The 23,913-nt window shown below is 40.9% G+C and overlaps 1 protein-coding gene across 2 annotated transcripts in view; it reads left to right on the top strand.

The window, feature by feature from the left end:
* The window catches only part of IPMK (inositol polyphosphate multikinase), a 43,725-nt gene that overhangs the window by 2,277 nt on the left and 17,535 nt on the right, over positions 1-23,913 (top strand). For both annotated transcript variants that reach the window (XR_003925679.1, XM_030029538.1), the window contains exons 2-3: positions 2,936-3,021; positions 19,549-19,645. Coding sequence is in view for 1 of the 2 variants with exons in the window: in XM_030029538.1 (XP_029885398.1) it covers positions 2,936-3,021; positions 19,549-19,645 (183 nt within the window). In the remaining variant the exon portion in view is untranslated. The remainder of the gene's footprint in view (positions 1-2,935; positions 3,022-19,548; positions 19,646-23,913) is intronic.

Here is a 23,913-nt window from a genome sequence, read left to right as displayed (position 1 = left end):
TTCCTGCTGTTTTCTGTTCTGCCCTTTTCTACCCCATTGAACCTTTAGGATTTTAAAAGCCTAAAGCTATAAAACCAGTATGCCTTTTTGTTGGGATACCTCTATTGCTATGCATACAACATGGCAAACGTACCTTGAAGGCTGTACCTGGCTGGTGTTAGTATCTCAGCTGTTTACTGATTCAAGCTCAGAGCCTTCCTTGTTCTGCCCAGCTTCCTCCTGCATGTCACTGCTGTCCTCTGCGCTCGACTTCCCTTCTGTCCCCACATACAAACGCGCAGAGGACTTGAAGGTATCCAAAGTACTTCTAAACGATTCTATTTTTTTGGTTAAAGTATGCCTTAAAATTTCTTTGCCATAGGGTTCCCACCCTCCTGAATAACCTTTCCATTTTCCCTTTGCTCCCTGTGACTGTTACCCCTTTGCAAAGAAAGGGCTCTAGCAGTCTCCCTGCATGCACATGTAGACCCTCAGCTTCTGGGCATTATGATTGCCCTTTTGTTGAATGCTGTGTTCAGTAGTGCTTCACGCAGAACAGAGTAAATCATGTGTAGTAAGTAAGGTAACCACCTTGGGTTGAGGCTTAATTCCATAGGCGGGTGGACAGAGACAGGAGCTGAGGGGATACACCACCTTGTAGAGCCTCCCGCACTTGGCTGTGGTTTGGTGACTGTACCTGCAAAGTGCTGGAGGTCCCCAAACCATTAGTGGGATTCTGTAGCTAAAACACTGTGACTTGCTCAGTCATGCAAATCACACAACTTCTAACTCTGGCTGCTATTTCCCCAATGCAAAGGTTAAGGTGGCACATATGTACTGGTCAGTCCTTATTAGATACCCTCAGAGGACAGAGGATCTTTTCTAAAGTTCGGTGTGTTTGTGCAGAACAGGTTTTGTTTATAGTTCAGTGAAGCATGTGGATTTGATATGAATTTTTTTTTCTTGTTTAGAAAAGTGCATACATCTGCATTGGTTATTTTTGCAGTAGATTTGAGTTTTAGAATGCTAGCAAGCTTTGCATGCAGAGTGATAGAGAAATGTTTGTGAGACATTTCAGAATTTTAATTTTGGTATAGTTCTGCTGCTTCTTCAGAAATGTTAAATAGCTTATTGTTATATTAAACAATACTTCTCCCTATCTGTGCTGAAAAACCCCAGGAACCCTAGAACAAAACCATGACCAACATCCATATGTTAGTATGATCTGCAGGTGGTGGTAGCTCTGGTTGTTGTAGACCAGAGGGAAGGTTATGGAGTTTTCATCTTTGCAGTGCATGTTAAAACATAAGTCTTTAGTTTCCAGGCCTGCCTCAGTCACAGTTACAGAGTAGGTGCTCTAGTCTGTCAAGAAATCCAGAGGATGAGGGAACTTTAGATGACATCAGGTTATATTAAACTCTTCAAATAATATGTATCAATCCAATAGTGTATGGGTTCTACTTCCAGGAATACTCGCCTGGTCTTTCTACCTTGTAGATTGTCTATTTGTCTTATCGTCAAAGCCAACATGCAGATTTTGTGGAGTATGTGTTATAAAACCTTTTCTAATGTTGTGATTGTTAGCAATTCGCATTCAAAACGCGTGCCATTCAAATACTTTGTGCACTTTGCTATGTGGTTTCCAGTGGTCCTGGGGCGGGGGGTGGTGGGAAGAAGCTATTGTGTCTTGAAGGTGTCATGGTAGTCTGCTCATGGTTCTGTGGCAATATTTTTCAAGTTCTGGAAAGTGTCCAAAATCCAACTTTCAGCAAGCAAAATGACTTGAGAGCTGTTGTATGCGAATTCTTAAAACCACTCTTTGTATGTTGTCACAGCTAATGAAACTGACGAAACAACTTTTCTAAGTCTGGTGGTTGTTTTAAAGTAAATATCTTAGGTTCTAAAGATTTTGTTTAGTTTCCAAGGCTGCACAACAGAGTCAATTCAGAGATAATGCTTTCTAAAAGGTGAAAACACAATTGTTGTTAAAACTGCAAACTTTTTGGGACACAAAGCTCCTGGCTCATTTTACTGTGTTTTCTCAAGTGGTAAGCTGAAGATGGAACCTATTTTGGATACAGCTGACTTTTTTCCTTCCCTTCTAAGCGAAACAAATAACTATCTGAAAAGCTATGAATAAATCCTAGAAGATTTTTTTTCTGGAAGTGGGTTTTTCTTTTTCCCGTGCAACTGATGAAACTTAGAGCACATTTCACAAGGATGCAGTTACTTTTCTCCATTCTTGCCCATATCTGTCTCTTCAGTACCCTTAGATATTCAGTTGCATTTCTTATGCAGCTACTCAGCAGTATTGCTGACTGGACAGTCATGAAGGCTGTTTCGGGAAGATATTTTGGGGTTTTTTTGGTGCAGGCATGATGAATATGGTTGCCTGGCTGAGGTGAAATTTTGTATTGTAATTATGGGTGATAGAAATAGTAGCATCTGATTAGCATGGAGTGCTATAGGGATGCTACTTCTAGCAATATAGAAGTGCTCTTTCTCTTTCTATGCCACTAGTATAGAAATACATTCACAGGACATATATTTCTATTTTTAGGTATGAAATCCTTTAATTTCTTGGCATTGTTGGAAAAACAACTTATTAGTTATTTAAAAAGGGAGTGTCCATGTAATCTTCCATAGTTGAATGAATTTTTTTTTTGGGTGGAACTTTTAATGTCAAATCCCAGTACTATGTTGGCCTTGAGCAGAATTAGACCCAGGAAATCATCTGATGGCTAGAAAAAGAGGAATGCAAGCAAACCTCTGCTACTGGTTTTGTGTAGGAGCTGCCAATTTTGACTCTACTGTGCATGTACTGAAAGCAGTACGATTTTGCAAATAGGCTGTCCCTGATTGTGTATTTGCTATTTCGGGGGTGGGGGGGGGGGGGTGTGAAAATAAAAGCCATATCTCTTAAAACTAAGCCCTGAAGGAAACGCTTCTCTTCTAGGTATACTGCAGCATCCAGATGGGACTGTCCTGAAGCAGTTGCAGCCACCACCTCGCGGTCCCAGGGAGCAAGAGTTCTACAACAAGGTGAGGGTCCTGCAGCGTGGAGGGATTTGGCTCACTGCAGGTGAATTGATGGGTGTGCTTCTGTAGAAGTACATCCTTATTGTTGCGGTTGGGAAAGTGTGACGTAAATACCTGAGCGGTAGGTCACTGACAGCCCTGTCATGGTATCTGTGTGCTGTCTAGAACTTACTCCTCTGAATGTCTGTCCCCATGCCTACTTCGCTCACAGGATTTAAGCTTGCTTATTTGCTCATGGGACAGTGGGGTTTTCACAGCATCTAAGATTTTATTGGAAAGCCTTGCATTATCTCCATCTATGATTAAAGGGTGGTATGTTTGATCATATCTTTCTCACGTTGCTGAGTGTCTCAGAATTGGTTGCATCTAAATTTAGCATGTCTTACACTTCCGTCTAGCCTGGATTATTGCTAGAAGTATTGCTCTGTTCACTGAATTAAAACTGTTCACTGTATTAAACCTCAGCTCCTTTAAAAAGTCAATAATAAGTGAAACTCCTCAGTTGTTTTAACTTTAGTTTGTTGTATTTTTCCTATTGCTCATCTTCAGTTTGCTTTATCAGTAACTTTAATAACACAAACCAGGAAAGCTGTTGCTTGTTGTCCTATGAGGGTAAACTGGTTTTAGAGCCTCTTTCCCTTACTGACCTACCTGTCCATGACAGTCCATCACATGTTTTTTCTATATCAGCTTGATATGTCATCCCTTTCCTTCGCTTATTAAGTATGAAGAACTGTAGAAATCTTCATGCAGGAGGAGAGAGGAGTCTTGAGACCCTCTTTTTGTTGTGTTCTTTGGTTTGTTTTTCTGTCCTGTCCCGTCCTGTCCGTTGTCCCCCTACGAAGGACCTTACATATTTTGTGGAAGTGTCTCATATTAAGACAGACTAAGCAACACGCTCTAAGTGAACAACGTGTTTGCATACTAGCATTGCTCCATAATTCTCACGATGGGACTGCTAGACAAAACAGCAGCTCTTGAGTTAGTAGCGACTCAGCAGGAGCCAGTTAAATCTAAATGTAAATATTTTTCTGAGGTTTCTCAGTGACTGTCATTTAGATGAGGTTAAGAAAAATGCAGTCCAGCCTGAGTAGTAACTCTTCAGTAAAAGGAGAAAGCCTGAACAGACTCCTTTCAGTGCCAGGCTGCTTACTCTTCTGTGAAATCCTGAGGTACAGACAGTAATGTGCTATCGCTGTCTATAGCCAGCGGGTAAGAGGGATAAGCTTGACAATTGCTTAGACATTAACTGTTCACAGCACAGGCTTTATCATTTTGCCTGTTGCTTAGACTCACGTGACAAGCTGTGAGCAAGACTCGGGCAAAATCTTCGAGAAAGAGGTCTGTGTTAGTGCCCTCGTTACTATACCATGTCATAGTGGAGGAAGGTAGCTCCAATTATGTCTTCCCAGGGCCTTGCTGGGTCATTTCTAACACTGATTTTTTTTGTTGTTGTTTATAAACCATTTGGGAAAGGGGTTGGGCAATTCTTGAAAAATAACGGAAAAAGGGAAAGGTGTATACACAATTAGTTGTGCGTGGACTAGAATGCCTTTTTGTGGGAGAAGGGAAGGAGAGCAAATGCATGTACATTATGTAGGTGAAAGTACAGGAGAAAGGTCCTGAGGATTTATTGCTTCTCAATGATTAATTACTATCATGTTTGCTCTCAGGCAAGAACCATGTGATGCAGGATATAGACACCTAGAGCACTACATATGGTTGTTACAAGATGAGGATTACCGCGGATTGCGAGGTTCAGTGTAAGGTACAGTTTCATGTACAGCTTGAGCTGATACAATAGCTCATTGCTGCCAAGAGGGAAAGGCCTTTCTTCCCATTCTTGCCATTTACCTTGTGCCGTGCTGGTGCTTTCTGGGCACTGATGAACTGATTTGACTTATTTAAAAGGTGGCAAAACTTCCTTGCATTGGTAGTCTTCTGTCAGTTCTAGTGATTAAACTGCTAAGCAGAGGGAACAACAGCAAGACTGCCCTGTTTTGGTGACTGAGCTCAAGGCATCTTGTATTCTATAATCAAAAGAGATATTATCACCTTGGAGTAGGCTAATATGCTTTCAGAGAATGGGGGAAGGAGAATTTTACCTCTTCTTGAGGCAAGGGGTTGTTTACAAGGCAGTCAGGTACAGGAGATGGTGAGAAACAGTGCAGAAATGAAACAAGTGAAAACAAGACTACTGAATCCCAGGCTGTCACTTTGTCAGGACTAGACAGCAAGTCTGTTGATAAGATCAAACCAGAAGGTTACCCATTAGTGTATGTGGATTAATCGTGTGGGTTTTTTTGCATTTCTGCATCTATTTTTTGGTATATGCTTGTAATCGTTTTGTCTATAGCGATAGATCAGTTATTGCTTCCTTTGTGTGCTACCTTACCCTGGCCTGAATTAAGATTAGTACCCCAGTACCTGGGCCAGAAACAAGTGGGGGTTTTTACTTGTGGGTAAAGCAAACCTCCTCAGCTGAAGTAATTGGGAACCTCTGTAGTTTATGGTAGCAAGAGGATGAGCATGTCTCGGTTTCAGCTGCACAAGTCAGCTGGAGAGCAGCTATCGCAGATCTGAGGCAGAAGTATCTTCCAATAACCAGCAGTGACCAGGAAGTGGTATTTTCAGCATGCAGTCTATGAGTGCTTGTGAACTGAAGGTTGCAGGGAATGTGTCATGATAGAAGACAATGAGGCAATAAGAGACTAGTTTGTCTATATTTAACCTAATACCAGGTAGATACTATCTTCTATCTGGACAAGACAGTCTTCTCTTCTGAAACTGCTGGATTTGCCTTCGGCTGGGTGTGTGAACATGACAGAAGGCCGTAGTCTATGTCAGCGAATCATCAGAACTTTTTTCCCCTGGTTATTGATGGGTTATTTTCTATTGAGCATGAAGCTGAGTGCTGACTGGTAGAGCCCAAACAAAAGGGGCTTCCATTTTGGAATGGAAACTGGAGTGAGACACTGTAGTGCAAAATATTAATAGCAGTCTGAAACCCTTTCAGGAGTGGGTGGCAACTGGAAGTTTCGAAGAATTTCACAGGTCTCTGTCAAAGTGGAAAACAGGAAAATCTCTCAGGTAATTTCTACTTGGACTGCCATTAGGTTACCTTTCTGTTTTCCTGATAGTATATTTTCAGTTTAGCAGTTAAAAAAAAAACAACAAACCAACAAACAAGCAACTCACCTTCTAAATACACGTCATCTTTCTTAAGAGATTATTTCAGCAAGTAAACCAAACTTTTATCTCTACTACAGCAATATGTGTCATTCTCTACTGATGGGGAAATGACTTGCTATGATTCAAGGTGTTACAAAGGAGGGGAAAAATAGAGTGTGACAAGATTATCATGAATACCTGGGAAGTGTTCAAGGCCAGGCTGGATGGGGCTTTGAGCAGCCTGGTCTAGTGGGAGGTGTCCTTGCCCATGGCAGGGGGTTTGGAATGAAATGATCGTGAAGGTCCCTTCCAACCCAAACCATTCTATGAGAAAATGTAGGAGAACAATGAGCTGTTCGTAGTCATTGTTAATAACTTACTATGTATTGATTAACTTATCATTGGAGTGTGACTTTCCAGTGGTAAAGTCCACTTTCTGTTGAGTTCTGTAAATATGAGTAATTATCAAATCAGAATAATAACATTTTAATTTTGTTCCTGCAAACTCCCTTCCTGTACCTGAGGGCATGAACTTCTTAGAAACATAGGCTGCATAGCCATGGAGTGTTTTATCAGGTCTTCTGGCACCCTTATCTGGGTAGAAAATTTGGAGTTTTTTAACCTTGAATAGCTACAAAATACTTTGTTTTTAATAGGTATGAGCAGCAAGAGAGTGAAAAAAAAAAATTGTTTTTTTAAGGACTATCTACACTGATGATCAGTTGTTTCCATCTAATGGAAATACTCGGTGAGAATGTGTAGGCGGAGACGCTCTAAAGGACTGCTTTTAAAAGGAGTTTCAGGAGGGAGCCGTACACAGAGATGTGGAAACAGGAAAATAGTGTTGTTTGAAAATGCAGTATAATATATTATGTAGTAGTGACCCATTTCCATTAAAGAAAATAAATTGGTAAAAGGCAGTATGTGTTTATGGTAGGCTGCCTACACATGCATGCTAAAAAATCCACAAAAGCGGGCTACTACTTGGTGTGTTTTAATATTTGGCTTCAGCCTGCTTTATGCCAGGGCACATTTATACATGCTGAAATAGTCTGATTTAATTCAGCAGTGTTGGGAGAGGGAAGGGAAGAAGCCTATCAGCCCTCCTACAGTGAGCTCTATTGGCAGATGAGTGGGGAACTGCGAGAAAAGCATCCTTTGAAAAGGTTAGTGCAGTCACTGTATGAGGTAAAGCCTCCCTGCTTAGCTGGGTACAGAGGTCTTGTCTCAAATATGCCAGGCTGTACCCAAGAGCACTGTGTCTTCCTATTAAGAGCATCCTCTTCTGCACAGAGTTTTTCTTAATTTGTCAGGTCAAGAATGTAGCATTGCAGCAACCGCTGTCCTGTTGGTGCCCTGAAGAGGGGGAGGAAGCTGGAATGTCAGCCTTTAAATAGGGCAGCTGCTTTTGCAGGCGCAAAAGGATAGAGCTTGGCCTGCGAGTATTTAAAACTGAGGAAGAGAGAATTTACAATTGTTGAGGTTACCTTTGTGACTACAGTTTCCTACAAGCTGTGTGTTCAGCACTGAGAGACAGAGTGTTTCTTATATTCAACAGAACAAGAGAAGGTTGCTGAACTGTTTTGAAACGGCAGCTCTTTCACTTCTGATTTCTGGCATTCGATTGGTGGGCCTGTAAACCTCTGTTACTGTGTGTACCTGTTCTGAGCATGGCATACTGAAGTTTTTAAGGTTGCTAATTCAGTAGCTAATAAACTGGGATTTTATGCTTAACGGATCAATAAATGTTCCTGTAAACTTTTATTTGAATTGCCCTTCTGCTCTCCTGTGGTGACTGCGTGACGCTTGGGGTATGAGTAGTACACCTTCCCCCCTCATCCTGCCTGCTGAAAACTGCCCTGAGAAAGCTCTTGCAGCATGGACAGCTTCCAGCGCTTACCCTCCCCGCCCCCCCCCCCCCCCCCCCCCCCCCCCCCCCCCCCCCCCCCGTTTGCTAGTGGCTGGATGTCAGAATTGTCATAGCTGTGTCTTGTGATGTTGCTAAGTGATGGCTCCAAATAACATACCTGCAATATTATAAGGTTTCCAAGGCTGTTGTAAGGCAAGTCTTACCCAAATTCTCAGACACCCTTGTCCCAGAGCGCAAGGGTAATTTTTGGGGTTGGAATGAAAAGATGGATGGGGGTTCACCCAGTCCCAGCTCAGCTCTGGCAACCAGCTACCTCTGTCCCAATGCTTGGGAACCAAGGGAACTGATTCACCCCACGTAGCGTTGGGAAAAGATAATTGGGCTGGTCATCTGGCCCTTCTGGATAACAGATCTTCCACCCATTGCCAGTTAATGATGGCTGTGTTAACTACTGTAGCAGTAGTCTGAAAGTTCAGGGCTCAAGCCCTGCTGACATATAATATGAATGCAAGGAAGCCGTTACCACTGTAGATAATAGAAATTGTTTTTCACTCTTGTTACATGTCCTGAAAACAAAGCCAGGATGTAAGAGACACAAATAGCTCCAGCATGTAAAAGAGATTTACGTTAGGTGAGAGTCAGGCACTTGAAAGCTAGGAAGTAATGGTTTCATGGTTGCCTGCACAATTGTTGTTCTGAACTTTTGTTGGATGCATTGTAATGCAGCTTTCAATAGGGCGATGACCTGCCTTTCTGTTTTCTTTCCCCTAAAGAACTTACTAACTCATTTTACGACCTGACATAAGGCAGAATTAATATAGTTTGTGCAACTTTTGCTGTCTCTGTTGTAACAGTTAGTCTTTGAGTTTGTGACCAAAGGATAACGTGTTAGTGAAGACCCAATTACGTTAATATTCCTGAAGCCATAGTTCCTTGCGCTTCTGTGGTTACAGAGAAGACGTGCAGGAAGTATGCCTGTTTGGACCATTATCAATAATCTTCTCATTACTGTTTTATTTATTTCATTCTCAATAACCTGCCACTATTCCTATGCTCTGGCTTTTCATTACTGCTTGATGCTTTCTTCTTTTTTGCATTGTCTGATTTTAATTAGCATTCAAGCAGCTTCAGGCAGTGCAGAAGACTTCTAGTGACTTCCCTCCCCCTCCATGGCGTAAAATCAAGCCAGCAGCCTGAAAGATGTGTTTTGGCCTGGAAGCTTTTGCATAGAGTTGCAAGAACTGACTCATAAGGCTCAGCCCCCTTTCAGCCTATATAGCACAAATCATGATAAGGCAGCCTGTGTTCTATAAACTGTTCTCTGCTAGTGACAGAAAAGGAGAGGGATTGGGGAGGCAAAGTATGTCTTGCTTCAGGATGAATTACCCTGTTTTGTAAACTCAGTTAACTGGTTTTATAGTCTTGATTCAGATGATTATCCTTGACTGAAAAAGGAGTGGATGATGGCCATCGTGCTGCTATTGTGTACTAAAATATCCTTATCCTGTGATCAAGTCTACAGCTAAAGTTCTGATTTTCAGTCTTGTATGGACAAAGCTTGGAGAAATAGGATGCATGGTTCTAGTAACGTCTTATTTTGGGGATGCAATGCCTTGCCCAAACCTTTCATTACTACTGCATTCAGAGCTGTAGCTCAATGTCCTGCAAGGTTATCTTTGGCCATGTCTCATTCTGGTACATCCAGATCTGCTGCGTTTCCAGAAGAGGTAGTGGTACTCGAGTACACAAATTACCTGTTGGCAAACATGGCGAGCACATTCTGAGACAGTCCATTTCTGCCCTTGGCATCATTCCTCCTGCTGAGAAACCGTCTGGGAGGGATTCTGTTTTGCTGGGGAAATAAGCAAATATTAGTTCCCAAACCAGTGTGTGAAATTGCCTCATGCTCTATACTTTAAACCACAAGTCTGGACAGAAGTACTGTAATAAAAGGAAGGACATGCAGTACTCCTCAGCTAATGAGAAGAAAGTGGCTTTTTGACCAAATTGTGAAATGCTGGCAGCTTGTATCCAGACCTTTTTCACATTAGGAGTTGTCTAAGATAGATGAAGGATGAAAACTAGGTCTAAATCTGCTGAGTTCCTACTACTGTCCTATAAACACATTTTTTGTACTTCAGATCACTGTTAAATGACTGAAAGCCTACCATACCAGGGCAGTAAGACTTAAAAAGTATGGCAGATTTTTGTGATTCTTGCACTCTGTAGCAAAAACAAGTTTGCAAGGGACGCACTGTGCAATAGAAGGTTAACCTAGAAGGGTCTTGTGAGCATCTGTTCCCTGTGCACCTTGTATATTGTGTGCCACAGAATAAACCACAACCTGCTTTAATAAATCTAAGAAGACCTCATAAAAGGAGACAGTAAAAGGCCATTATTGCAATTTGATGCTATCGGGGAGCTACTGGGTAGATGGAGTTCGTAACAGACTGAGTAGTCTACAGTCCATGCTGTGTAAACAGGAAAAAAAAATCCAGTTCTTGCCAACCTGATTTTGAGGAATATTCCTTCCTGAGAGTAGATCTGGCTGAAAATAAAGCAAAAATGCATAGTTTTAATGTGCATATCCACAGTATGTTAAATTGGATTAAGTTATAGTACAGTGCTCCTGCTGTGCTAGAGGGTCATGCAAGTGCTTACTTTTTCAGACTGGATCAAATATTGTTTAAACTTCAATCCAGTTATGAATGTTTCAGAATACAAATAAACTTTAACTAAAGGTATGTTGGTGTTATACAGAAGATACAGTACTCTTGTGCATTGTAAGTTTATTTAAAAGTAAGATATGGTTGGTGGGCTGCAAGTATGGGATTGAGGAAAGTGTAGGTTGCCTCCTTGAAAGAAAAGGAAAATAAATTCAGTCTCTGAAAAAGAAGAATTCCAGTTTCCAGATTTAAAAAAAATAAACAAACAAGTCTTGTAATATGGGTATATTGCATGAAGCTGTGTGTATGTATGGAAAAAGACGTGAATCACCAGTGTATATGGTGGAAAATAGTCTAATGTTTTGGTGTGTTCTTGGTCATCCAGGTACCAGATTAACCATAAGTAAATGAAAAACTCCATTAAGTATTATGTTGAATGTCCCAATGTGTATATAGAATCATAGAATCATTTAGGTTGGAAAAGACCTTCAAGATCGAGTCCAACCATCAACCGTACCCACTAAACATATAACATGCTTGTTAAAATTCCTGTAATATCCAATACTTAGTGAGCAATTTGGTAGCAATTATTTTTCATTCTTTGCGTATTTATTTTTCTCTGTGTGTGTATTATATAAATATATATGTGTCTGTATATACACATAAATATATATGTGTGTGTATATATGTAATACACATACACACATATGTATTTTTATACTTACTGACAAAGCAAAAGAAATTACTTGGCTCACCATGCCTGAGTGTAACAGAATCCATTTACATGGATTTTTTTCTCTGCCTTACTGGAGCAGACTCTAATCAAAGGTTTCTTAAGGTTTCTTCGTCATATTATTACTGTTGTTCTTTTTTGGTTTCTCCCCCCACCCAGTGTTCTAGCACAAGTGTTCTAGCACTGCTTTCCTTTCTTGCCAAGGGTGAGCAAGGAGGTTGTTCGCAGGTTTGGGAAGCAACAGCCAATGTGCTTGTCCAGCAGGCTGGTGAGTGAAAGGAATATGCAGGCTCATAGCTGATTCTGTAACTCCCAGTTTTGCACAGGCAAACAAGTAGAGCCTGTTACTGGCAGAGGAGCTTTTGATGTAGAAACTGAGATTATACTCTGACCTAACATTTGCGGGGTAGCCCTTGAAATGATTGTTTCGGACACCTGGCTGCAGGTGGGAGTTGAGTGTTCTGGAATAAGGGGTAGGGTATACTAGGAGATGGTAAAATACATAGTTGCTGGTAAAATACAAATAGTTTAGATGAATAAAATTGTCAAAACTAAGGGGAGCACAAACAGGTGTTTTTTGAAGGAAGGTAAAGACATAATTTTTTTTTTTCAGGGGTATTAATAGTAGATGTACTTAAATGGCAATTTAAACGGAGTGCCTTGGCCTGGCACTTAGGCAGTGAGACAACTCAAGGTGCTCAGCAGGCTGTGGGACCAGCCGGATGCTGACATTGCTGCAGGGGAGGGAATGAAAATGTAAATGTGTGTGGGACTGTGGTAGTCCTGGCTTGGTTTGACTTAAACGACTGTGAAACTGCACCTTTAGGGTAATGTTGCAGTAAATTCTTTGTGAGGGCTGCCTCTCAAAGGCAGTATTAGATAAAAAACAACCCATATATGTCTGTCAGGACTTGGTTCCCCTTTCTGTCTCTCTGAAATGTAAAATTAAATTTTGCCTATTTAAATATAACTGCTTCAGGGTTCCTCCCACCCCTTGTTCTCTCTCAGTACCTAGCTTCACTCTTCAGCTGTGATCAGACAGCTTTCCAGAAACAAAGGGTAATACTTAGTAATGTTCTCGGACAGTGAGACAGCCATACTGGCTTATTTTCCCTTTTGCCCTATTGTTCTGCCATTTCACTTTTCTTTCGGTAATTTCAGTGATAATTTAAGCTTGAACTCTTGAATAGTTGGAGTTGCTTAAACAAATAATCTTCTTGGAGCAGAAAGTTTGTATGAAAACGCTCTGGCTGCTGCCTTTGTTCAGCTTGCTTTTGCATCTTTGAGATGTGTTGAGGTGGTGGTTTATGACCAGGTCCGTGCCTTTCCTTAAAATGCTAAGCAGTATTCATGTTTCACCACTTCGTGCATTTCAGTAACAGAGCTGTCTTTTGGCACAACAGTTGTATAGATGAGAAAAGCAGTTCTACTATACTTCTTCAAGGGAGGTATGAACTGGCAAAGTGACTTGACTTTTTGCCTTGAAATTTGCTGGATCTCTTTGGCTGCTGGTAGCTTGAGATTTTGCAGTGGGTAATTTCAGGACATGTCACTACAGCTCTGTTGGGTGAACGGTAAGTGTTGTCAAACTAAGAAGGCAGAGTAAGAGTAAGTACGAATGGGAGAAGTATTTAGTGTGTTAAAATTGAAACCTCCTTATCAGATGACCAGCGGTAGTATGTTTTAACCATTTTTTTTTAAGGCTATGTTCTCTTTATTTTGGCTTCTGGTGCAGAGTACCTAATGTGAACTCTGCTCCAGTCTGTTGTATGTGCACGTTGACATAACTGAACCAAAGGAATGTACACTCTGGAGTAGACATCTTGATGTGCAGTTTGCCATGTACTTTCAGGCTACATTCACCTAAGAGCCTCATAACCTACTTAGGAGGCTGCTTAACAGGTGTTTGTGCTGCTAATGTAAATACAATTACCTACACTTTCCTGGGTATCTTCTTTAAGAGCTTTTTTTTTTTTTTTTTTTTTTTAAGAAAAAGATGAATCACATTGTGGTGCCTGAGGGATCAGGCTTTGTTGCACATACTGCAAGAATTATCTTTGACGTCAAAGAGCTCTCAAGTTCATTGAAGACTCCAGCTCCTACACAGTTGGAGCTGAACATAACATCTGATTATGCTAGCAAGTTGTGGACCTAGGAGAGACTGAAGGGCAAGAGGGAGCTCAGTTCTGTGGCAAGAGATCTGTGACAAAACATGATCTCTAATACTGCAGTTTTCACTAAGAAGGCCCTGATGCCCACTAGCCTGCTCCGTGCTCAGCTGGGTGGCTTGCAGCAATTGCAGGGGTATGTGGGTAAAGTAAATAACTTAAAATCGCTTTTTTGTTAATCTTTAGTTGCCCAGGAATCTTGTGGGATGAAAGATGAAATGGGAGTTTGCTGTCTTGGGAAGAGGGAAACAGCCCCTTTCTGCTTGTGATGGGGTAGGGTTGGATGCCTGCTTATGTCTTTCAAAATACTTTACTGCCTTGCCTCTGTAGTAAGTGGTTATTGGAAAGAAAGAGGGACAAGATGATTTGTCTCTACCCAACTTACCTCTGACTGTTTCAGAGCAACTTGCTGCGTGCAGTGTCTGCAGCTCTTCACTCACGGCTCCACCGTGGTATTTGTTCAGCATTGCTGCTGGTGGCTGTGCATGACTGCTGCCTTTTGGTTTATTCTTCTGTCTGCTGAAGTTTTGAAGCTTTGCCACATCCTCAGAAATGGGTCAGGGTTTGCTTTGCCTCTTGTAAAGATGATTCCGTGCCTGGGGCTGCAAATCTTGCTAGGGTCAGCCTAAATTTGACTATATAAAACATGTGGAAGTGGATAAAATAAGACCTACTGGTTTTTGGCATTGTTAGAGAACGACTGGTTGATAAACATGACCAAATAAGTATCTCTTTGGGAGATTATTTTCACAGCCTTTATTTTTTGGAAGGTAAGATGGCTAACTCCTTGCTATAATTTTTTTTCCCTGACTCCTGGGAAAAGGATATGATTGTCAGAAATGTGCACCATTCTTATTTGAAAATCCATTTACATGATCAGATTATGGGAATACATCCTGATTTGTTTTAAGCTTTTTTTTGCCTTTCTGTAGGTATCTTCAGTGAGAGTAATGATTGCAATCTCATGTGTAGTACGACTATATATTGGATAGTAAAATAAGCAATTCAGTATAATAGCATTTAGTATAACAGCATTCACAAATATTTAACTTTTGGAATTACTGTGGTATCAGATACTTTGAATGTAAGCAGAGCTGGCTCAATTCCAGTCATATTTGTGGAGACAAATACTGCGGATGCTCGCAAGTCAAAACATGATGGTACTACTTTGAAAAAGCAGCAAGGGCTATCTGTGTTGTAAAGCCAAGCAGTTATGAATTGCTAAAATCACAGCTGCTGTTTCAATCTCAATTTTTTGGCCCCTTGTACTTGCCTGGTGTAACTGGGTGATGTAGGAGCCCAGAGGGAAATGCAGTGTGTGCTCAGGTAATTAAAGTCTGTGATATAATGCATACACATTGGGAGACAGAATTAAGGTTGCACTATCATCTGTAAATCTTGCATTTGCTAATTTGAGTGCATGATTTTTTAACTGCTCCCCACCCCTCAAGAACCCCCCCCCAAAAACACATTGGAAACAGAACTCTCTGCCTGATGTTGGCAGCTGGTTGTGTATCCTGAGACTCTGCAAGCTATAGTGCTGCTGCCTTCAGGGACAACTTATGATAGCCATCAACAAGAAAAGGTGATGCTTTGGGCTGACATGCCTACACCGGCATTTAAAGTTTCCTACTCAAATAGCTTTAAAATAAATGCAAATTTAAAATATGTATTCTTTTAAATCAACTCTCTTATGTACTTCAGAAGATTAGACTACATTTCTGTCAAAGTGGTATTTTTTCATCAGGACAATTGAAGACAGGTCTGTATTGCCAGAACTAGTTTCCTGTTGAAATTTAAACGTTTGTTTTACCCTCCCTTTGTCGTTTTTGTCATTAGCTAGTCTTTAGAAAACAAAACCCGAATGTCATGCTGCTTTAAATAAGGAAAAGAACATTCCCATTCTCCCAGGCAGCCCCTGTTTGCATTAAAAAACAGATGAAGCTGTTTGGATCAGACTTAGCAAAACAAACAGTGTTCTTTGGATTAAAAACCAAGGGATGGTAAATTTGCCTCGGAACTAAAAAGTCCTGAATAACTGGAAATTATGACTTCATGGTGTCTATTAGACTATCTGAGCTGCCATAGGACATATCTGGGGCATACTCTTCCTATGAGTTAGTTGCTGTAATTTGTAATGGTCATGTTGTGAGCCCTCCAAATGTCAGCATCCTGTTTACTTGCTTTGAAGCCCAACGGTTACTACATTTTATGTCTCCAGTTTGTGCTATTGGAAGAATGTAGCCTGTGAGATGTAGAATGGATACCTCCCCTGGCACAGCTGACACTGAATTGTTTTGCAGTCCTTGATTTGTTGGATGAAGACATTACGTACAGTTACCGGTAAAGCAGAAATAACTTACATTTTGTTATGCTGGAGAAATGGACCTGTAGTTACACTAAAAAAAAAAAGCGCAGCTGCTTGAAATGAAATCAGAATATTGCTGATATAAGTAAAAATTTAATTATTTATTTCTAAAGGTTGTTCTGGCCTGAGTGATAACCTGTCTTTTCCATGAGTTTTCCAGCAATATCAGTGGTGATACCTTTTGGGACAGCAGGTGCACAATTTATTTCCTGTGTAATTTTAGGGAAGTTTTTATCACGTATACATTTATATTTGGCACTCTGAATGACATCTAAATGTGTAGCTTGGTACCTGGTTGTACGAAATGGGAAGAAGTGCCCGTGGCATGGGTACTATATACTAGGCCCCTCTCTAATGAGCAGAAGTGGATCTCTCCTGCACAGAAATGAGCATAATTCCTGAAATGTCCAGTTTTGTTGCTTTGCCCACACAAAATTACTTCCTTTGATCTTTATTAACCGAGTGCTTATTCTTGTTTGACATGCAAATACATTGCAGGCTGAGATTGAGGTCTATATTAAGGTCAAATGAGTGCTTTGTATATGTGACGTCAAACTTATGAGGGGAGTCTATTCCTGTTTCTGGGAGCAAGATAACTTCTTGAGAGACAGAAATAATGCACTTTTCTGTCCTGTTAGGCTGAAGTAATGATACTGAACAATGCATTACTGTGAGTTTTGTCTCCATTTAGAATGTCTTACATCAGTATATTAAAGGATAGACTACTTGGAAGATACCGCTCCTGGAGCTCTTTTCCCCATTTGGCCTTGACTTTGGGCTATTACACCCCATTATAAATTATCTGAATATCTTTATTGTATCCTGCTATTTGAAATACGCAGGAGCATACTTGTAGTTACTTGCTAAGTTGCTAAGTTTAATCACCTCCCGTTGGTGATTAAACAGTAAGTCAAAGCAAGAGTACTGTCTCTCTCAAAAAAATGGAAGTCATCTCCTGACATGTCACTTTTTCAGAATCTTTTTGCCAATAAATTAAGCCAATGAGTTCTTGCTATGTTTGGCTGTTTTTTCAGTTGCATTCAGTGTTTCTCCTTCTTGTCTGCTGCGCTTTTTGCTTCCATCTCTCTCCTCTTTGTCCTGTCCTAAATCTATATACTCGTTCCCACCTAAAGGCTGTGATACTGCATGATGGTTGTTGCCTCTCAGATCTGCTTAAATTCACCTTGGAAAAGAGTATTTGTGCTGGGTGCAGTGTGATTCCCTGTCTTGGCTGTGAGGTGCTATGATAATAAACTACCACAGTAAACACAAATTGGGTTTGTACAACTTGTCTGAAAATACCCACAGCGTGAAGTAATTCTACCAGTCAGTGCTTGGAGCCCTGGCCCAGAAACAGCTGTCTTTATGGTGGGGAACAGTGAACTCTCTTTATAAAAGATAGCAGTGGACGGGTCTGTGCCTCAGCATCTGTGTGGTGCTAATCTTCCTCTCTGTCTTCTCTCGCAGCCTTAATTTTTTCTCTTCGTTAAGCCAGTAAGATCAAGCTACATTGCAGTCTTCTGGGGAAAGCACTGTCTTCTGCTGGCAACATCTGAGGCTCAGCAAAGAAATGTTGCATAAATAAAAATAAACAGCAGCCACTGATCCCAGGGACAAGCAAGGTTTTTTGTCTTAGAGCACAAGAATATTAGCATACCAACTTGTGTTAACATGAAGGAAAAATAGGCCTAGGACCTGTAGTCCTCAGAGGTGATACCAGCTTGTCAAACCAGGCCATGTGAAAAGAGATCAGTACCCTGTGATGCGACACTGTGACTTGTAAGATACAAAAGTTGCTGGGTGTGTATGCCTAGGTTTGTATGCCTAGGTTTGTATGCAACAGTAGTGGTAGAGGATGTGGTGGTAGGTGTATGTCGGTGTTTTGCATCATGCTGCACACATATTCACGTGGCTTGAGCTTTGAGGATTCAGCCCCCTCCTTAGGATCTTTAAAATGGGGCTTATACCATAAACTAGTTAAAGGAATGGGTCAAATTAAATGCTTTAGCGTAAAGTCAATGTGGATTTGGTTGTATCACCTTCTCGGTCACTGCCCAGTAACAGTGCTGGCATAAAGGTGTCTGATTTGTGGCTGGTAGAAGTCCAGGAGAGCCCTGTATGAGGTGTGCCTAAAGGGCTATGGAACAATGCTGTGTGTTTGAAGCACACTGGTGATTTGAGTTTGCCCAGTTTGACGTTTCTGCGATGAAACCTAAATTTAGCACAAACCCGCATTGACTAATTTTAACATTCTGCTGCTGCATGAGGCTCTGTTACGTGGCATCGGTGATCGTAGCTGAGGCTTGCCTTGATGCTCTAAAATAGTAGCTGGACTTCAGGTCTGGGGTTTTTTTTCCCTAGATGTATTAATATTACAACGCTAAAGGTGTGTATTTTGCGATGCCTCCCCTTTGCAGTTTCCATCGCAAGATATTCTCCCACCGTGGTTAAATGTAGATCTCGAAGCAATGAGTTGAGCCAACTCTGCAGAGCTCTGTTAACACCTTAAATAATTTTTTGCATTGCTTCCGACTTTGCAGCAGGCTCTGACTGTGCTCCTGTGCATTGTGTACTGAAGTGAAGGCCGAATTGTTGGCTTGTCCTGGTCACTCGTGTGCAGCACCTGTGGGTATTGCTGTGCAGCCGCTGCAGGGTTGAGGGACAAGACAGGAGTCTGATAGCATCAGAACTGGGATAGCTGCAAGGGAGTTAGGGTGACATGGTTCCTAAATGCAATAATAATCATTGTAACCTGTACTTGTGTGGATATAGATCTTTTAGTCTGCAAAGCTCGTTGAACTGTGCTGTAAGCTATCCCCTATGTCTGTAACTAGATCTTCGGGCAGGGTGGGGGGAATCTGGTCAAGGGAATGGTTTTGAAACCCTCTTAACAACAATGCTGCAAACTGGTGACAGTCATGCGATTCTGTAGCAGATAGTATCCAAGGCTTCGTTTTAACTCTGCAAAGAATTACTCCTTCAGGAATATAAGCCAGCTGCTGGTCCCAGACTGTTCTTTTTTTTTCTTACAGAAGTTGAAAAAAAATGTTGAAAGCGTTAAAGCAAATGAAAAGAAATATATTTGAATTGTGCATTGTCTGTGTGATGTAGTTACAGGATGGAGGAAATGAGGAAATACTATCCAGTCTGAGCTTGTATACTTTACCTGATATAACTTAAAAAGCTTCGGATATACGATACAGAGGAGTAATCCTGTACTGTCTTGGATCCAGGATGGGAGAGCACCATTTTCTCTAAATAGGCTTTGATGCTAACAATTATAGTTTAGATTTCTATTTAAGTGAAGCCATGAATTATTCTTAGTTACAGTTGATGCATCTTTTCCACTTGAAAATTTTAAAGAAAGGATACCATTCATTTATGTTGGACTGTGATAATTATCATCTTCATCTTGTCTGTTTTTAATATGTTTCAGATTTCTACTTTACATTTAAAAAAAAAGACTGTAAGAAATTATAATTATGGGACAATTAGAAGTGTAAAATGAATGTTTTAAACTGATGATCTCTCCACCCCTCCCTAATTTATTTCAGGTTTATGACTCCGACTGTTGCGACAGCATTCTTCTGGAGCTGCGGGAATATCTGCCAAAATACTTCGGTGTCTGGTCACCACCTACTGCACCAAATGGTACTGTTCTAATTTTATCTGTTAATCCAAACCTCCTGGAAAAATCTTCTGGAGATTGATTTTTGGCAGTTGCGAGCTCCATGGGTTTTTTTGGTTTTGTTTTGTAACCCACTAGTGTTCCCACTAACAACCGGTTCCAGTTTGTAGTCCTCTGGCTGGATTAGGTATTTGGGGTCTTCCTCCCAGGGGAGGTGGGGCATGGCCGTTTGTATGGCAAACGTTTCCTGAGTAGCTGGACCTGATGCATATTGCCCTGGAGCTGCTGCTCTGGTCTGGGTCATGCTGGTGGAATGGGCTGGTTGCATGTTTATGTCTGGTCAGGCCATTGGAGCCGGAGCCAGGCGCTGTGTGGGTGTGTAAGGAAGAAAAAATGGATAGGTTGGGGCCTAAGGGGAGGTGTTCAAACTGGAATCTGCTGCCACATCTCCAGAGGTTGGATGCCATCGCCGTGCAGTATCATACAAAGCAGTTGTTTCAGGAGGTACCTTGCTGGGGAGCTCTGCTTGTCATCCTCTGTTACTGGTTTGAATGGAACAAAGCTCTGGTATCTAAACTTTGTGTTTCTAAAACATGTTAGGAGTCAGGAAGAAAAAGGTATTTTGGGATGGCAATTGGAAGATTGTCTCTTCAAGAGAAAAGAGATATTATTGATGTATTTAAAACAGAAACTAGTTTTTCTTCCGGGGACTTTTCTTACTCACACTGGGGAAATGGAGCTTCGGGAACATACAGAAACAAAAGGATGCCATCGAGTCCATTTAAATACATGGGCACCAAAACTAGATGCTGTGCTCCTTTAATATAACTCTGACTTTTTTTGCTTATGCTGTCACTTGATAGACTTGTTTTCCAAAGAGAGTAGTAAGACAGTGTCCAAAGGCACTAAATTCTACAAAAAGAAATCCAAGGAGGATTGTGGTAGTACCCAGCACTTTCTTGGCTCAGATTTGCCTTCACGCTTTCATATTTGGCACTAACTCAAATAGCTCCACCAGAGCTATCTTTTTCCTTCCCTCATAATTTTATGTGTGTCATGGAGCTCACGTAATGTCCCCTCCAAATTGCAAATCAATGTTTTCTATTCACAGTAGGATCTTAAGACATAAAAATATGTGGTCTAGCCAAGATAGAGTAATTCAACACAACCCTAGTTTACTTTGGGAATTCACTAACTCTGTGCACCATGGGGCTGAATTTTGGCAGGTCTCCACCAATAGTCCAGACGTAGCCAGTAGGAATAACTGTTTAAAGGTAGAGTAACTTTTGGTTTTGTTTGGTTTGCTTCTTGAAAAGATGGTGCGCTATCAGGAACCCTCTTCATAGAAAGCTATGGCGGGGGTTCAAACAAAACACTCCATTGCCAACTCTGTTATCTCAAGTATTAATGAGTTTTGTGTAGTCTTGATAGAAATCAAATAAACTGGAGATGATGGAGCTTAACACAACGTGTGTGTACTGGATACATCCAAAGCTAAGGAGGTAGCCATTCACGTTGGAAGTCGTTTAGCAGGTGTTTGCAAATGCAGTTTTGCTAATACCAGATGTGAAGGAAAACCTCTGTGATACATTTGTGCGCGTGCATTGGTGCTTGGCACCAGAGGTGAAAAGCATCACCAGTGTTGCATTTCGACTGCATAAACAGTAGGAAAACAAGTTTAGAAAAACAGGAAGGGGAAGTAACCACGCAGAGGAGGGACGTGGAGAGGCTGTTTGGGGGAAATCGGGGATGGGTTTGTTACATGTCCCCCCAGATTAGCTGTGGATTAAGCTCTGGTTCAAAAGATTGAACAATATGCTTAGCTGCTGTGGTGCGTCCCAGTGACATTAGATGAGGGAATCTAGCAGCTAGGAAGGTATCTAGTTCTTAAATGTAGATTGAAGATGTATTTGTAGGTTTTTGCAGTCTTGACATTGGAAGCCTGACCTTACTTTTGGCAGTCACTGCTGTACAGACTCTGGGGACACAGCTCCATACAGCCTCTGAGAGTGAACCCAATGATTCCTTGTTGTTGCTAAATTGGCCATAGGTGACTTCTGAAAAACCAAAAATTAAGTTAAACAGTCTATCAGTTGCCAAACTGTGCTTCCTGCATGTCCTGAACTATATATATTTTTTAAGAGTGTTTGTGTGGAGGAACAACGGCTTGCCTGGTTTGCCAGAGCAGAGAGAGGATGGCCATTGGCGTCCTCATTTTTTATAAAGTTCTTTTATTTATGAGATAAGGAAGAAAGAGGGCTCTTCAATGAATGGTGTCCTGTATGTGTAGCAATATAGTTGTTATCCTGGGTAGAGGGTTGAGAGTTTGAGTGGGTTCATACAGACATGAAGAGAATTGTAGCCTTGTGGTAGGAAAAAAACCAGACTAACTTAATTTAGGACCACTCTGAACTTGATCTTGAAGCAGGAAGTGCAGTGGGTAAGGTGGAGAACACAAGGAGTTTATTTTCTTAGAGAAATATTTAGGGAGAAAGCATCAGTCTTCTATGCTGAAAATGTAGATGAGTGGATCAAGCTGCTAGCTAGAAGGGGTGAAATCTATTAAGTGTAAATGAGAATATAGGAAGTGTGACAAAAAGATGGACTGATAGTCACAATATCAATAAAATTTTGTAAAGTAACTGTCCTGTTATGCTGAAATTGCATACCTAGTACTACTGCACAGGAGATGGAGTTAGAGATAGGTGACACTCCATCTCCCTAAGCTAATCTAAAACTGGAGTGAGACAATTTGATTTGAACTTTGGGTTTGCTGGCATTGTGGGTATTTGGAGTTTATTAATAAAGAAGTGGAAAAGTTGTTATAAAGATGTAGGAGCCATCTTAAGCTTTTTATATCTCCTTCTGAGAGTTCTGTTTTTTGTTGCCTACTTGTTGCCCCTGCATATTTTTGTTTAAGTAACTTGACTGCTGCTCATTTCATACTGTGCTCTAATTTTTGTTGCCTAAACTGAGAACAGGGTAGATAAATACAAGCCAGCTTCAAACCTTTCTTTTCTTGCCTTGGTGCTGGGAGCAACTGAGGCTTTTCCCTGCTTATTCATATGGTTTGAGAGATGTCTTGTGAGTTATGAGAAGTCAGACGCCTCAAGTTATTCTGTCCCTTCTGATTCCAGTGAGGACTGAAAGAATCAGCATGTACGTGCTGAAGTCTGCAGTGGTTCATGCCATGCATACTTGCTGAATTTTGGTGGTCTTTCAGTTTGTGTCCTTTAGGACTGTAATAAAATATGTAAATAATACATCAAGCCACATCTTCCTGCCTCCTTCCCTGCCACTGAAAAATAGAAAGGGGGAGGGCAAGCCTCTGAGGAATGATTTGTTTAAATCCTTGAAATATATAGTCAGGATTATTTACCAAAGCTAAGATACAAAAATCCTTAGGAATTCTTTTCTCTGCAGGGGATTTTAAGTTAACCTGTTTTTAGATGGCAAATGCATGATTTTCAGAAGCACGTTGGGTTAGCAGTGTACTACACAATAATTCAGAAAATCTGAACTGCTTGAAAAATCTGCCATTTTTTGTTTAACAAAACAAGGAGAGGAAGGAGAGTGCTCTAGTTACCTAGGCTCAGCTGCAGACTTGTTGATGACCTTGAGAAGGACACTTGGGGTCAGATCCTCAAAGACTATGAGAGCACCTGACTAGAAAAAGTAGAGCAGTGATACCTACTGATGCCTGAATCTGAAGCTTACTTTGTTTGCCTTAGTCTTAATGCTTTGAGATATTGTAGGGGTAACTGTTGAAAGTTGTGATATGTTCTGATACTGTGGTTTTGGGGTCTGTTGCAGTAGACCGTAGATCTTGAACACAATGCTGGTAAGAACTGAACAGTGCCAGGAAAGACGAAGCATAAACACCTGATGCGTTTTTCTGAAGCTGTAATGAGAAGAAATAACTTGCTATAATGCTTTATCTGTGGTGGCATTGCTCTTCTCACAAGGACAAAAAGCTTTTTGAGAGTGGGGGTGTGCATGGAACAGATGTAACATAGTCTTAATTCTGACCTAGCAGTTAGCTAATGATGCAGACTTAAATAATAATACCAAAAAGTGTGAAAGAAATGAGTCATTTCTGGATAATTCACAGGCTTTTTTGAGTAATTAGTATTTCCCAGGGTTAGTGTTAGCTCCTAAGTTATTTTAATGCTTAATTTTTTTAAAATAGTAATTGTTACATTTTTAGGAGGTCAGTAAGGGAGGTATTCTAGCTTAACAGATCTGAAATGGATGGGGAACTAAAAAGTCACAGATATTTAGAACATTTAAA

This window comes from Aquila chrysaetos, chromosome 11, assembly GCF_900496995.4.
Source record: "Aquila chrysaetos chrysaetos chromosome 11, bAquChr1.4, whole genome shotgun sequence".
Lineage (NCBI taxonomy): Eukaryota > Metazoa > Chordata > Aves > Accipitriformes > Accipitridae > Aquila > Aquila chrysaetos.
This window is presented reverse-complemented; position numbering and strand designations above follow the sequence as displayed.